Raw genomic sequence first — 15874 nt, 5'->3', positions numbered from 1 at the left:
GCCCCCCGGCCACACGGCCCGGGGCAAGTGGTGGAGAGGGCCCCCCCACTCGCTCCGGAATGCCGGTGGGGGCAGGCCAGGCGGAACCTACCGTTGGAAGCCGCCAGGTTAGCGAGGGTCTGCACGACGAAGTAGTGCGGCAGGGCCCCAGGCTGGAACTTGCTCAGCACCTCCTCCATCACCAGGCCGATGAACTGCTTCCCAACAGCCACCAGGACGTTGCTGGCAGCCTGCTGCCAGTCACACACCAAGTCCTGTACCCCCCGCCCCGAAAACGTGCACTGATGCCCCGATCAAGCAAGGGACACAGGACCTCACCCTGAAATTGCCCAAGAAGCAACAATGGGACATCGTGCCCTGTTCTCAGGCTCCCCGTGAGCACCTGCTAGAGGACTCTCCCCAGCCCCCTCCCCCAGTATCCCCTGCTCCCCCCTCCACCTGCAGGGAGAGGAAAGTGCTGCCACCGGGAGCCGGCCCCGCGCAGAGCCTGGCAACGTCCTCCTCACGCTGGGGGGCCGGCACCGGTGCCCTTGCATCTGCCCTGAGAGTTCCAGAAGTTTGTCTCTGCTCCAGCTCCACCTCTACACTTATGGGCGGGCCTCCCCATCCCAGCAGGGCACTCAGTGTGCAGGAAGGGGCGGCCGGCCCAAGGTAGCCAGATGCGAGCCCACGTTCCCAATGCGCTCGGCTCAGAGTCCTAGGAAAGAAGCTCCCCTCCCCGAGCAGGCAGGTGCCCCCCATACCTTCACCCTGGTCATCTCGCTGGAGGCCAGGAAGATGACAGCCCTGGCCATGTCCTTGTCCAGGTCACTGATGTGACTGCTCACGACCGTCTCCATGGCCCTCAGGATCATCGTCCGGTAAGGATGTGCCAACTGACCAGAGAAACCATCGAGGAAGGTCCTGGAAGGGGAGCTCGCACCCAGGCAGCCTGCTGACGCCTGCTTTCTCTATAGGGCTGACTCAACTCACAGTCACCCCTGGCGGCCCCAACGCGGGAGGTCAGGGCACGCCTGGCCACTCCTCATGCCCCCAGACTCTCAGGGCCTCGCACAGGAAAGGACCGTGAGAAGCGGGTGAGGGCACGAGGTCGTCAGCAGGTGCCAGGAGTGTTCTGTGCAACACCCGCGGTGAACAGATGGTGGCCCTCGTGCTGCGGCCGGGGTCTCCCGGCCAGAAGCTCTCCTGCCCCGAGAGGTCCTATCACAACAGAGTTTGCTGCCGCCAGGAAGTTTTGGGGCTCCCCAGGGAGACGGGTCAGAGGAGACTGCTTGACAGGCCCTCTCCTCACTCAGGCGCGCCCCGCCCCGAGGGGGCCTTGTCTGTCACACCCCTCCCCACGCTTCCGACCTCGCCCTGGGGGCTGAGGCTGGGCGGTAAAACGATGGCACTGCCGGCCCTGTCCTAGGGTTCCTCCCCTGCTCCGGGTGGGCCCTCCACCCGCCCGGACATAGGCCTCGTCGGCACCTGGCAGCCGTGGCCCCACCTGGCACTCATCCTCGCCTCAACTGAGGACGTGTGGTGACGGCTGGGAGCGGGGTCCGGGGCCAGGAAGCCAAAGTGCCTCGCTGCAAGGACAGACCGCAGCAGAGGTGAGGTGAACAGAGCAGGGCCCAGCCAAGGGAGAGGCTCCATTAGGCCAGGAGCCCCAGGGCGCTCACAGAGATGGGGGAGGGGGGGGAGAGGGGGGGCAAGAAACACGCAGGCGGCAGGGAAAGACCAAGACCGGCCTTCCCGTGAGGACCTCCCGCCCCCAGGAGCGGGGCATCCAGGCGGAGGGGGGTCGGCACACACGGCAGCACGTGGTGCCCTGGTCTGTGCCGGGACAGGAGCGAGCCTGGGCGACCAGAGGAAAAGGGGCCAGAAAGAGAGGCGACTTGGGCTGGTGGAGGGAGCTCTGTAAAAGCAGGGGTTCCCTCCCACGGAGGCCACCAGCAGCCTCCTGCACTGTGGGCCCCACCCGTGGGCACGATTTTTGTTCCTGAAAAGAGCCAACGCAGATGGCAAACACCTCTAGATCGACGAACAGATCCCACGACACCTGACTCAGATTCCCGGGGGAAAGCTCCAGGGTTAGGTTTTGTTCTCTGGGCGATAAACTGCGTCCAAATTCATTTGACCACATACACAAAGGTTTTTCCCGGGCTCTCGACTCTATTGCATTCGTCTCTCCGCCAGTCTCTCTGCCCCGTCTCTCCGCCCGTCTCTCTGCCCCATCTCTCCGCCTGTCTCTCTGCCCCGTCTCTCTGTCCGTCTCTCGGCCGGTCTCCACCGTGGTGTTCGGCTCCAGCGGCCCTGTAGTAAGCCTTGAAGTCAACGAGTGTGAGTCCCCAGCTTTGTTCTTTTTCAAGACTGTTTTGGCTATTCGGGATCCCTTGAGGTTTCGTCTGACTTTTAGGGTGGCTTTTTCTATTTCTGCAAAAACCATCCCTGGGATTTTGATAGGGATTGCAACGGTCGCCTATTTTTAAAGAAAAAGGTTTTCTGTTTCCATTTTACATTGCTCTTAAAGTTCAACGGGCAGAACGCTAGCCCCATCAGAACAAGATGTAGTGCTCCACGGCACGCGGTGATAAAGCCACGGCCCTGTCACCTGAGCAGGGCGGGAACCGCGCTGGGGCCGGCTCCACACTCTGACGTGCTGCCAGCGAGCCCATCGTCCCGCCTCTCCCCCCAGCACCGACCGGTTCTGCTCAAGAGCTGCTCAAGAACCCGCGCCGGGTCATCTGCAGGAAGGACCTTCGCCATGGGACGCAAAGGTCAGACAGTCACCACATGGTCCCAATGCATGAGGTGACTACCAGCACCCGTCTAAGGTCCTGACCTGGGTCAGTGGAGGAGTCGACTCGCTGCTGAGCATGCTGGGATTTCAACCCCTAGCAGAATAACTCAGCGCCAAGTAAACTCTCACACACGTCTCTCTCTCGGAATAAATAAACAAACGTGTAAAAAACAAACGAAAAACCTCCCTTGTGTTAGGATGGGATTCTAGAGAAAACCAGACACGAATGCATGAAGTTGAAACCAGCCAAAAAAAAGAGAACAAACAGAAGAAAACCTTTAGTTACCAGTTCAAAGTTTGATTTTACTATTGCTACAAATGGTCTCCCCAAAATGCCTGTGCTGAAACCTAACCCCAAGGTGACAGTATTGGGAGGTGGGTCTTCAGGAAGCGAGCAGGTCAGGAGGGTGCAGCCTCAGGGGTGGGATTAGTGCCTTCTAAAGAGGCTCCAGAGAGCTCCCTCCTCCCTTCTGCCGTGTGAGGACAGGGTGAGGAGAAGGCCGCCTATAAAATGAGAAGCGGGTCCCCACGGCACACAGAACCTGCCGGCACCGTGATCTCGGACTCCCGGCCTCCGGAACTGTGAGAGACCCAAGCCTGCTCGTGCTGGAGTGACCCTGGCCGACCCAGACGACTACTTCTGCCTCTGTTCCGTCAGCCACTTCCCGCCCGTGGGCCTGAGAGCCACCGTGCAGGGACGGTCTGTCCCCGTGTGCGCCCCGCCCACGCGTCTTCCAGGGAGTCAGCGGGAGGTGAAACCCCATAAGGCACGGTGTGAGGATGCCAGGCAGGTGGCAAGACCTGGGGGCGGGGGGGGGGGGCGGCGTAGGGGCAGAGAGAGGTGCCTGGCGAGGAGCTCAGTCGAGAGGACAGAACTTCCCACTTCATATACTTTTACTGCAAACACGCAAACGTGAAAGGGAGAGCTTTCTTCTTAAAGTGGCGAAAGAAACCAAAAAGGCTGGAAGAAGTGCAAAATCCTAGATGAGCTAGAAAACGGCCAGAAGGAAGCCCACGACGTCTTGCTGCTGCGTATGGGTCGCTAACAATCACAAAGGCTCTCAGCCACACACGGAAGGGCCAGCGCCCGGCACGTGAGCAGCGGGAAACTCCACGAAGCCACGGAAGAGCCGCGGTGGACACGCACAGCGCCCGAGCACGAGCATGCACTCTCCCCACTCGCTCTATGCAGTCCCCACGGGCAGCCCTAGTGTGCCCACGCGCACATAAAAGGCCAGAAAGGCTAAGAGAGCCAAAACTGGGATGGGGGGGGGGTGGCCCTAAGCTGCCATATGATCAGCTCAGTGGCCGCCCGGTGGGACTGACCTACTGCCTAGGAGATGGCGGTCCCACGAGAGAGAAGTAGCTCCCGCCGTACAGAGATCCCCTTTTCCGCCTCAAAGTATTAGATCAAACACAAGGAAAACTGGTCTTTTAAGGCTGTGAAAGTGCCTCTCCCTCCGAGGAAGGGCCCAAAGCACACCGAGAACAACTAGAGCTGGCACACAACCACTTCAGACCCGGGGCCGGCGGCAACTCCGGAACAGAGAGCTGGCTCCCGGCCTCCTCTGCGGCACCGACGGGCACGCCCGCGTCCCTGCAGGGCTGCCCCGGGCACGGCCAGCACGGGGGGGGGGGGGGGGGGGGGGGGGGGGGGGCGCCGCGGTCCGAGGGAGGGCGGCGAGGGAGAGGGCCCGGGCTCCGCGGGCGGCCCCCCTTCGAACGCCTTCCACCCTCCCTCACGCGCTCGTCCACCCGTTCCTCTTGCGGTCCCTGACGGCGAGCGGCCTGCTCTCTCTCCCTTGGGGGACGGCACAGACCCCGGCGAGGAGAGCCGTCCGTCCTCGAGCCAGCGAGTGAGCGGGGACGGCAACACAGCCCGGGCTTGCGAGCAGCTGGATGCTGTGCGGCTGACCGCCTGACGTGCCCACCCGGTGCCCCCGCGACGGGACGGACCCACGGGCCACAAGTTGAGGCGGCTCACGTGTCCTGGAAATGCCCCATGTCGGGGGGACTTGGACTGGAAGGGGCGGCTTTCCACTCACAGCAACCGGGACCCCGGCTTTGCAGCCACCGCTCCCCTACAGACGCCGCCCCAAGGGCCCCGGAGCGCCTAGAGGAGCGGCTCACCCCCCGACACCCGCCAGCCACGGGCAGGGAATACCTTCTCGTGCCGCCACAGGTACTCCTCACAGGCTCGGAGCACCTCCGCTGGCTGCGCCTCTCCGAGGGCGCACAGGGCGCCACAGACCTGCTCCTGCACCAGAGGGTCCTTGTCGGTGATGGCCTCCAGCAGGATGGTGCACAGCTCTACAGAGACAAAGGCCGGCGTGCGTGCTCAGGCCCGGCCGACCCCGCCAGCCACCGCCTCGGCCTGTGAGTCGGAGGACGCCTACCCTTCCCCGACCCCTGTACTTTCCCGTTGCCCCAGCAACCTCCCCCAGGCCCCACCGCCTGGCCACCTTGCACACCTCGGCCGCACACACCCGAGGCACTCTTGCGCACACACACTGCCTCCCTCCGGCCTGCTTGCCAGGGGCTCTGTCTGGGACCCACTGGCCGGCTGCTCCGAGGCCACCCTGGCTAACCCCTGACCTTCCGTCCCGGGCTGTGTTTGCTTCGTGCCCCGCCCACCCCGACCGTGGCTGCTGTAAAAGGCAGGTGTTATCGACTCAGGGCTAGGTGGCCATCTGCCCCACACCGGGCGGCGCCTGAGGTCTGCCACCTGCCCCCAGAGACAACTCTCCACCGTCCCATCCCTGCCGGTCGATGCTCCACACTCAGAGCCAGACCCCCCCGGCTCGGTGCCCCCGGACAGGACCCTGCCATCCTCAGTGTCCCCAGAGCCCAGGGCCCGGGGCCGGCGAACGGCGCTTATGGATCCTCACTCCTGGGGGAGGCGCTCTGTGGGGCAAGGACGTCTCTCTCTCCCCTCGCCTCAGCAAACCGCCGGCCCTGGGGGCAGGGACAGGGCGGCTGCTGGACCCAGGTCTTGTGTAGAAAGGGGCAGAGGCACAGGGCCCCCCTACTCAGAGCACAAAGCCCCCTTCACCCGGCAGACATCACTCCCCACACCACACAGAGCCTGCAGCCCGGTCGGCCCCTTCTGATTCAGCAGCTACGCAGACAACGGCCTCGTCTTCTTTTCTTTACCGAGAGCTTGGAGAGAGCCTGTTCATGCCATGCGACAGCGCCTCCCTCAGAGCCCGTTCACTCAACGCCACGCTCGGCCGGGTCCCAAACTCCAAGCTGGCAGGCGCTCCACTGCCCCATGTCCCTGCCCAGCCCACTCACTCACTCTTCACGTAGGGCTCTGCCATCTCGGCCGCCTCACCGGCGTCAGCTCGGGCAGCTTCTTCTCAAACCTGGAGTAACCGAAAACACATGTAAACCGAAAGAGTCCTCGGTTTACAGGCCGTCACTGTGTTTGTACAAACCATGATTTCAGGGGCGCCTGGGGGCTCGGGTAAGCGGCCGACTCTTGATGTCAGCTCAGGTTACGATCTCACGATTTATGGGATTGAGCCCCACATCTGTGCTGTCAGCACAGAGCCTGCTTGGGATTCCCTCTCTCTCTGACCCTCCCCTGCTCACACACTCTCTCCCTCTCTGTCTCAAAAATAAATAAATAAGCTTAAAAAAACAGGCGTGAAACAGGACATCAGTGCCTTCTCGTGAGGGAGCCATCTGGCACACGGCGGACGGCGGTCACGGAGGGCAGAAGGCGCCTCCCTCCACGGTTCCCAGCTCCCCTCTGCCGCACCTGGCAGCCCGGCCAGGGTGACGTGAGCCCGCACGGTGAGAGGGGCAGATGTGCCCCCCGACTCCACCTACAGCAGCCTCTGTCACTCTGTAAACGAGAGAGGGCGCGCACGAGGCCGACGTCACCCGTCACCCGCAGTCTGTGCACAGCAGGGAAACCTGTCCCCGAGAGCCAAGGACAAGGCGGGTGACCACAGGCTTGACACCCCGTGCCTGAGAATTCTAGCACAACGAGAGACGCTGGAAGGGCAGCATGGGGTCTGGCGGGTTCACTGGCAGAGGAAACCAACCATCCAAACCGCCCCTGGCATTTGAGAGATGTGGCTTTCAGGCACTACACGCCTCGAGGCAGCCCTTGCAGCAGATGGGCCCCGAGAATAAAACCCACCAGTAGGCAAATGCCCCTGCCTCTTCAGCGCAGGGCCACGCTAGGACCTACGTCACACTCTCCAAGGTCCTATAAGGTCAGAGGGACCTCAGGCCCTCGGCGCTGTAGCTGACGGCTTTCTAACACTGATGTCTTCCGTGAGCTGGCAATCCCACCGCCCCTCGATGGGTCACCTCCATCTTGGACCCTCCCCTGATCACCTCTCATCCACAAAAGGACAGAGGCGAGAGAGGAGGTGCCATGACCTGGCCCTAACCAAGCAATAGGACACTCATCTGGCTACGAACACGGGAAGGAAGGGAGAAATCCCGGGGCGAGTGGTGGCAGAATTATAAGTGAGTGACAACACCACACATGCCCAGGAGGGCAGACCGGCCCAAGCACACACACGTGTCCCACCAAAACCTCAATGAGATGACCAGAGAAGATGCCAAGTACTTTTTTTCAATTTTTAAAAAGATTTTACTTTTAAGTCATCTCTACATCCAACATGGGGCTCAAACTCACAGCCCCGAGATCAAGAGTCCCGTGCTCCACGACTGAGCCAGCCAGGTACCCCAAAGATGCAAGTTTTAAAAGAATAAACCCACAAGAACACTAGAAAACAAGACAAAATTAGCAAACCAGAAATCTCCAGGAATCCCAGGCAGAGAGAAAGCAGAAGGAGAAGACACTGGTTCAAAGACGCTGGCATCAGCAAGGGGTTTCCCCTTTCTTCCTGGAAAGCATCTAAAAGTAACAAGGAAAACAAGAAACAGAAACACACATTTCACTTGTGGCAGAGCAAGAAGGCGGCAAAAAAACCCAAACCCACAAAGGACGAAGGGCTGAAAGGTCGCAGCCATCAGGCAGGGTATGAAGTATGCTGGCAGCAGGTTCCAGAAAGAATCCAAAGATCTTCTCAAAGGCAGTGGCGACACATGCTCAGACAGAACCCAAATCCCGATGCCTAGACCTGGTCTGCGTCTACGAGACAAGCGGCTGTCCCCAGAGGGGACACGGCTGCCTATCTCCACTACCCAGGAAGAAACAGGGTTAAACCAACTCAAATTCCAAGTTCGAAACGCTCTTCCTACAAGTACAAAAGGCCACGTGCACCCAACTCAAACAGGAGCAAAGAGTAAGCAATAAGCGTGAGAGGCTTCGGCTCCCAGCCCAGACGGGAGTAACGGACCAACTGCCCTCCTGACCCAAACCACTAAAAAGCTGGACGAAACATATGGAACTGCAGTTCTCAGGGTGACAGACGTCAGGACATGAAGGACAGGAGCCCTGTAGCCACTCCAGCTCACGGCCCGGAGGGTGCATCCAGGCTGAGGAGGAATCACCGGGACCCGGCAATACCCCTGGCTTGAGACAACTGGGAGCATCTTGGGAGACCTAGGTCCCGCCAGTCTATAGACTCTAGCACCACAGAGAACTCCAGAGATCTGCAGAGGGTCCTGGCGGACTTACTGGTCAGTGCTGGGCAGCAGAGTAATGTCCCCGAAGATGCCTATGTCCTCACCCCCAGAACCTGTGAATATGTTACATGTCAAAAGGGACTCAGCAGATGGGATTAAGGGTACAGACCCTGAGGTGGGGGGACTACCCTGGCTTATGTGGGTGAGACTAGCGAAAGGGTGTACGTAAGTCCTTAAACTGCAGAGAACCCCTCCCAGCGGGGCAAAGAGAGGAGACGGAAGGAGGAGGAGGAGAAATTTGAAGCGTGAGAAGGATTCAACCCCCCTGGCTGGCTTTAAAGACAGAGGAAGGAGGCTCTGGACCACATAATTTGGGTGGCCTCTAAAAGCCGGACGTGTGCCTTAGTTTACAGCCAGCAAGGAAACAGGGACTTCAGTCCTACAGCCACAACGAACCAAATTGTGCCAACGACGTGAGAGAGCAGGAGACAGATTCTCCCCAGAGACCCCAGCAAGGAGCACGGCCCTACTGCCTCCAGCCCAAAGTTCTCAGGGACTCTAGGATAATAAATATACATCATTTAAGGCACTAAGTCCGTGGTAACTTATCATAGTAGCAACAGAAAACTGATTCAAGCACCATATCTGAGAACAAACTACCAAAGCCAGGGAAAGAACTACCCAAAAAAACCCAGCAGAAACAATCGCCAGAACTCACAACAGACCAGGAACGGGGCTGTTCCCAGCAGCCCAAGGGGAAAACGTCAAAATTCAGAGTATTGGGAAGAGCACTCAAAAGGGTTTTGCCTTGGTAAAAAAATAAAATTAGCCATAGGCTAAACGCTGTCTGCTCTCACCTAACAAAGCTAAAAGTAAGACCTGAAGGGGCGCCTGGGTGGCTCAGTCAGTTAAGGGTTTGACTTCAGCTCAGGTCGGGATCTCATGGTTCGCGAGTTCAAGCCCCACATCGGGTTCTCTGCTGTCAGCTCGCAGCCCGCTTCAGATCCTCTGTCTCCCTCTCTCTCTGCGTCCCCCCCCCCACTCACACTTTCTCTTTCTCTCTATATATATCTCTCTCAAAAATAAATAAACATTTAAGAACAAATAAAGTGGGGCACCTGGATGGCTCAGTCGGTTAAGCGGCCGACTTTGGCTCAGGTCATGATCTCGTGGTTCGTGGGTTTGAGCCCCGTGTTGGGCCCTGTGCAGACAGCTCAGAGCCTGGAGCCTGCTTGGGATTCTGGGTCTCCCGCTCTGCTCCACCCCCACTCACACTCTGTCCGTCTCTCTCTCAAAAATAAATAAAGCTTAAAACAAATTTTTTCAAATAAATAAAAAAAAAAAAAAGACCTGAAAAGATCAACTTGTTCCCAAGTAACTTAGCTACATCCCAGCAAAGTTCAAGAATAATAGCAACACAAAAATACCTAGCACCAACAAGGTAAAATAACATGTCTGACATCCAGCAAAAAATTACTCGGCATGCAAAGAAGCAAAAAACAAACAAACAAACAAAAAAAACAAAAAACAACAAAACAAAACAAACCCAAAAAACATAAAACAAAACAAAACAAAAACAACCCACAATGAGAATGAATCAGTCAATATAAACTGATCCAGAAACGATGCAGAAGAATTCATAGACAAGGACAGCTAGACAGTTATAACTGTATTTCACAAGAAACCACAGGAAAGACCACACACGTTAGCATAAAGAGGTTAAAGTAAAAGGGTGGGTAAAGAAAAACGAGGCCGACACCAGTCGCAAGAAAGCTGGAGTAACTATGTTAATAGACAGAGTAGGTTTCAGAGGCATAACAATCCTACACGTTTACGTGCCTAATAGCAGAACTTCAAAAATCACAAAGCCAAAACGAATAGAAATGCAAAATGAAATAGAAAAATAGAAATTATAGTAGAAATTTCTCTATAACTGACAAAACAATTGTACAGATAATCAGTAAGGGTACAGAAGACCTGAACAATACTGTCAACCAACTTGACTTGAGTAGTATTTATAGAACCATCCATTCATCACAAGTAGTATATTCCTTCCAAAAGCACATGGAATGCTAACCAAGACTGACTACATTCTGGGCATTAAAACAAATCTCGGCAAATTTAAAAAGTCAAAAATCTTCCCGTAGAGGGGCACCTGGGTGGCTCAGTCAGTTAAGCATCCAATTTCGGCTCAGGTCGTGATCTCACGGTTCACGAGTTTGAGTCCTGCATCACGCTCTGCACGGGTGGTGCGGAGCCTGCTTGAGATTCTCTCTCTCCCTCTCTCTGTCCCTTCCCCGTTTGCTCCCTCTGTCTCAAAATAAATAAACTTAAAAAAATAAAACAATAAATCCTCCCAAAGAGAAAGTTCTAGATGAAAGGCCTAAATGACTTCCCTGGGGAATTCTACCAAACATTTAAGGAAGAAATAATACCAACTCTACACAAATTCTTCCAAGAAAATTGAAAACAAGGGAATACTTCCCAACTGATTCTATGAGGCCAGCATTACTCTGATAACAAAAGCAGGCAAAGGTATTACAAATAATGAAAATCATAGGCCAATATCCCTCACAGGCACAAATGTAAAAATTCTTAACAACATTTTATCAAATCATCCAATAACATATAAGAAGAATAACACATCAGGGGCGCCTGGGGGACTCAGTCGGTTAAGCATCCAACTCTCGGTTTCAGCTCAGGGCATCATCTCGTGGTTCATCAGTTCAAGCCCCGTGTCAGGCTCTGTGCTGACAGCAGACAAAACAGATGAACATAAGGGAAGGGAATAAAAATAATATAAAAACAGGGAAGGGGACAGAGCATAAGAGACTCATAAATATGAACAGAGGGTTACTGGAGGGGTTGTGGGAGGGGGATGGGCTCAATGGGGGAGGGGCATTAAGGAATCTACTCCTGAAATCATGCTGCACTATATGCTAACTGACTTAGATGTAAGTTAAAAAATATACATGTATATAATATTTTCAATATGAATAAATTACATACAACATTAAAAAAAGAAAAATAGGGGCTCCTGGGTGGCTCAGTCTGTTGAGTATCTGACTCTTGATTTCGACTCAGGTCATGATCCCAGGGTCATGGGATCGGGCCCTGCATTGGGCTCCACACTGAAGGTGCGGCCTGCTTAAGATTCTCTCTCTCTCTCTCCCTCAGCCCCTCTCTCCCGCTCACGCGCGAAAATAAAATTTTTAAAAAGTTAAAGAAAACTTAAATAAATGGAGAGATATACTGTGCTAAGATATCAGTTGTTCCTAAATGGATCTACAGATGCATTCCAGTCAAAATCCTAGCAGGCTTTTTGTAGAAATGGACGGACTAATTCTAAAATTCACCTGAAAGTGCGAAGACTTAGAACTGCCAGAACACTTCTGGAAAAAAAAACTTGGGGGACGTACCCTACCTGACATCAAGACTTCTATGGCCAATTGATTTTTAACAAAGGTACAAAGTCTATTCAGGGGAGAAGGGATAGTCTTGTCAACAAAGAGTGCTGCACAGCTGGGCATCTGCATCCAATAAAACAAACTTCAGTCTAAACGTCACACCACGTATAAAAACTCAAAATGATTTACAGACCTAAATGTAAAAGTTAAAACTGTAAAACTTCGGAGGGAGGAAAAGAAAAAAAAGAAGAAGAAAATCTCCATGACTGACACCAAAGGCAAAATCTATGCCAAAAAAAAAAAAAAGACTTGATAAACTTAAATTCATCAAAAAACTTCTCCTCTTCGAATACACTGTTAAGGGAATGAAATTAATGGCACCAAGTCACACCCCTCATTGACAGACACCGTGTAATAAACGTCAGCACCCCCCACTGCCCTCCTTCCCCTACTTCTGCCCTTCACTCAGGCAGTAGATGCCCTACTGCCCCACTGGGGTCCTGTACCCCGCCTGTCTCATGGACCGTCCTGCCTGGGCCACCCCCCCACACGCCTCCTCCGTGCCCAGAGTGCTGACCTTTACAAACGCTGACCCGAGCAGGCCTCACCGCGACTTACCAGTCCTCCTGCTGCCCACAGAACCTAACGCCTTCACCATGGGCTGTCGTGACCCAGACCCAGGCCCAAACCCCTCTCTGTTTCTTTCTCCGTCCTTTACGTTCTAGGTGTCCTGGCCACCTGCAAACCCCTGGCCACGGCCTGGACTCTCAGCACCTCTGCAAGGACGTCCTGCCTGGCCTCTACCGCGGGACTCCCGCTCACCCAACCTTCCGGCAAGTGATGGGATGTTCCCACAACCCTTTGTTCACACGATGAATATAAGATCAGTTGTATGTTCCAGTTTCCCTGTCTTCTCCACTGCAACTGCACTGCAAGGGAAAAAGTTTTGGTTTATACCCTTAGTGTGCACAGAATTTTTTTAAATACCGCTCATTGAAGGAAGAAAATCAAAATCCTTCCGTATGATTCAATATTGTAAAACTGTCAACTTTCTGAACGTGTCAATATATGATTCAGGATACCGGAGGGTACTTGATGCGATGGTTCCAAAATTCATACAGAAGAATTAACAGGGGGGCGCCTAGGTGGCTCAGTCGGTTGAAGAGCTGACTCGGTTTCAGCTCAGGTCATGATCTCACAGTTTGTGAGTTCAAGCTCCACATCGGGCTCTGTACCGTCAGTGCAGAACCTGCTTGGGATTCTTCCTCTCCTTCTCTCTCTGCCCCTCCCCCACTCACATGCTCGCTGGCTCTCGCTCTCTCTCAAATATAAATAAATAAACTTAAAAAAAGAATTAGCATACATGAATAGCCAATTAAACTTTTTAAAGTATATGAAGAGGAGGATTTATATTAAAGTGTATTAAATCAACGGAACTATACAGAAAGTCCAGAAATGAACACCAATAAGGAGGTAAACGTATTATACAAGAAAGGGGTTTACATCCTACAGACAGATTAGTCAACAATAAATAGCACTGAAATAGCTAAACACTAGGGAAAACGTTAGCCTCCCCACATCCTTCTTTATTCCAACATGAATTCTAGATGCACATAAGAGTTAAAAATGGAAAAATGAAATGTAAAAGTCCTGGCAGAAAATACAGGTAGGGGCACCTGGCTGGCTCAGCCCATGGAGTATGTAGCTCTTGACCTTGGGGGCATGAGTTTGAGCGCCACGCTGGATACAGAGATTGCTTAAATAAATACAGTTTAAAAAAGAAAGAAAATATAGGTAACTATTTTATCATCTTGAAGTAGAAAAGGACGTTCTAAGCCCCACACAAAAACACAGACACCTTAATGAACACTGCTCAGTTTGACAATATAAAAGTTTAAAGTTTCTGAAGGTCAAAAACATACATAAGACTTGAAAACCACATACGTACACTTATACCTAAGCACACAAGCCTCCGTGCGCACACAACTCATCCAACCACCAGAGCAGAAGGTAAACAAGAGAAAGAAGGACAACTCACTCACAACAGGTGTAACAAGAGGAAAATGTGTCCCACATTAACATGCAAAGGAGCTCACCTACATCAGGATGACAAACAGGAAAATGGACAAAGAGGGTACACAATTCCAGAAGAGACAGGCGGCAGAGGGGCAAGCCCTGGCCTCCCCCGCACTGGCAGGCAGCTTAGTTCAGGACTCGGGCACGGGCTCCATTTGTGTCACAAGGGAAAGGCTTGCAGGGAGGCCTGCTGCTCCACCAGCATCGGACGTCATCGGTGCCGTAGTCACTGCACAGCGGGGACAGGCAGCAGAGCCTGTGGGACATCTGCTGAGAGCCCTAATGGTCACACCGTGCGATCGCGTCACCCATCTTCTGACACCCACCTTCTATCTACAGAAACCCTCACACAAGTGCGCAGAGACGTTAGAAGAAACACAAATACCAATCAGAGATCTGGTCAGGTTTGTATAAAAAAAAAAACCAACCAATGAGAGAAAGTGGTGGGTAGGTACATTCGCATGAACCACAGTGCAAGGAGCGGAGCTTGACCATCAAACGGAAAAGGAAAGTGTGCCCAGCCGAGCAAGACCGGTTTTGTAGGGTCCCGTCCGCTGCCCCTGCCCCAGGCCGGGTGGTCCGTGTGCTGACACGGGACCCACAGGGACAGCAGCACGGACCCTGCTCTCTATGAAGACAAGCCAACGGCGAGCGGACTGCTGATGGCACACCAAGACGAAGGCGCTGCAGGGGAAGAGGGTGCAGAGACAAGGAAGGGGCTGGAAGGCACCCTGCATCTCACGGGCAGCGTGTGCTGAGCACTGACTGCCCGGGCGGTACCTTAGAGGCACCATCTCTTTTAACGCACACAGAGAGAGACACATCGCCAGGTAACAGCAGGGCGGGACCCAGCCAGGACCCGCGCCCTGAAGCGCCCGCAGAGGTCATGAGGGCAGGGTTCACAGGGTCTTCCCTGTCTGCATCCTACACCCTGCAGCGAAGCGAGAAGCGGCTTCCTCCTCATTCACCTCAACTAAACATTGTCACTGAACCGCATTTAGTGAGCCGACCAGGTGCCGTCCAAGCCCCTGGCTTGAAGGGCACCCACGTGTATTGCGGTTGCCACGTGGCATGCGGAGGGCACAGAGATGCTGGGCCAACTGCAGCGAAGAGTCAGAAGGGGGCATGGGAGGTGAGGAGGCCATGGGCACCACTGCCCGGAGGCGGCCACGTCCACCTGACAGGAGTGTGGGAGACTGGGAAATCAGGACACCCTGTGGGGTCACAGGAATGCCCCCCACCCCCGCAGCAGGCCCCGGGACTTGCCCTCTAGCACAGGAGCCAGAGGAAGAATAGGCTTCCAGAGTTACCAACAAGGACGTGGGCTGATGACCTGGGAGAGGCAGTCCACGGCTCATCGCTCACAGTCACTTGATTACGCTATTTCTCAACGTTAGTCATGCCAAGCTGTGTCACTGGGTTCACATGCAAACCCCCAAAGCCAGGTAGCCCTCCAGCTCGGCAAAGAAACCACAGTCCTTGTAACTCCGGCAGCCGGTATCCCCTGAGCACCGGCCCGGAGCCACAGGGGCTTTCCCGGAGCCCCCACCCCCAGGAGATCAAGTAACTTGGCTCACGGAAGGGACTCACGAGATCTGCGGCTGCAGACCAGCCTCAACCCGACGGCTCACCTGGGCCTCAGCGGACCCTAGGCCTGAAAACTAAGCGCAAACACCTGCTTCCAAGCACACGGGACTAGCGACGAATGCAGGTGCCACCTCTGATCCAACCATGTTTGCAGGCAGCTAACAGCCCCGGGGTGGGGGATGAGAAACTGAGGTGCAGGTCTGAACAAGCCGGCAGCCTGCATATTGGTTTCAAGGTAACCAAGTGAGCTCAACTCCGGTCACTCCTCTGTGATACCACGGAGAGACGGGAGACCCCGGCCCGCTTGAACCACGACGGCCTGAGGCCTGGAAAGGAGGACGCTGCGGACAGCAGCATGCTCAGGCCCCTGGGCTGCCAGGACTACAGGCGTGAGATGGAACCACATCACGGTCAAGCCGCTGCTGAAGTTTCGCATGACTGGTGCTTCCCACGGGGGTCTCCTGGGGCC

General features: G+C 54.8%; 1 protein-coding gene across 9 annotated transcripts in view; it reads right to left on the bottom strand.

Annotated features, from left to right (window-relative positions):
- Positions 1 to 15874, bottom strand: part of MROH1 (maestro heat like repeat family member 1) — a 62318-nt gene that overhangs the window by 45206 nt on the left and 1238 nt on the right. For 6 of the 9 annotated variants that reach the window (XM_053896273.1, XM_053896268.1, XM_019435074.2 and 3 more), the window contains exons 2-5: positions 6081 to 6147; positions 4947 to 5092; positions 744 to 875; positions 92 to 254 (exon numbers count right to left, since the gene is read on the bottom strand). In XM_053896273.1, the coding sequence (XP_053752248.1) occupies positions 92 to 254; positions 744 to 875; positions 4947 to 5092; positions 6081 to 6102 (463 nt within the window). In that variant the 5' untranslated portion in view covers positions 6103 to 6147. Of the gene's footprint in view, positions 1 to 91; positions 255 to 743; positions 876 to 4946; positions 5093 to 6080; positions 6148 to 7556; positions 7662 to 15874 lie in introns of all 9 variants that reach the window. The other 3 variants (XM_053896272.1, XM_053896269.1, XM_053896270.1) reach the window with 1 other exon arrangement.

This window comes from Panthera pardus, unplaced genomic scaffold (genome assembly GCF_024362965.1).
Source record: "Panthera pardus isolate Hobbes unplaced genomic scaffold, ASM2436296v1 HiC_scaffold_7, whole genome shotgun sequence".
Taxonomy (NCBI): Eukaryota; Metazoa; Chordata; class Mammalia; order Carnivora; family Felidae; genus Panthera; species Panthera pardus.
The sequence above is the reverse complement of the archived record's forward strand: the minus strand, read 5'-3'. Positions and strand labels throughout refer to the sequence as shown.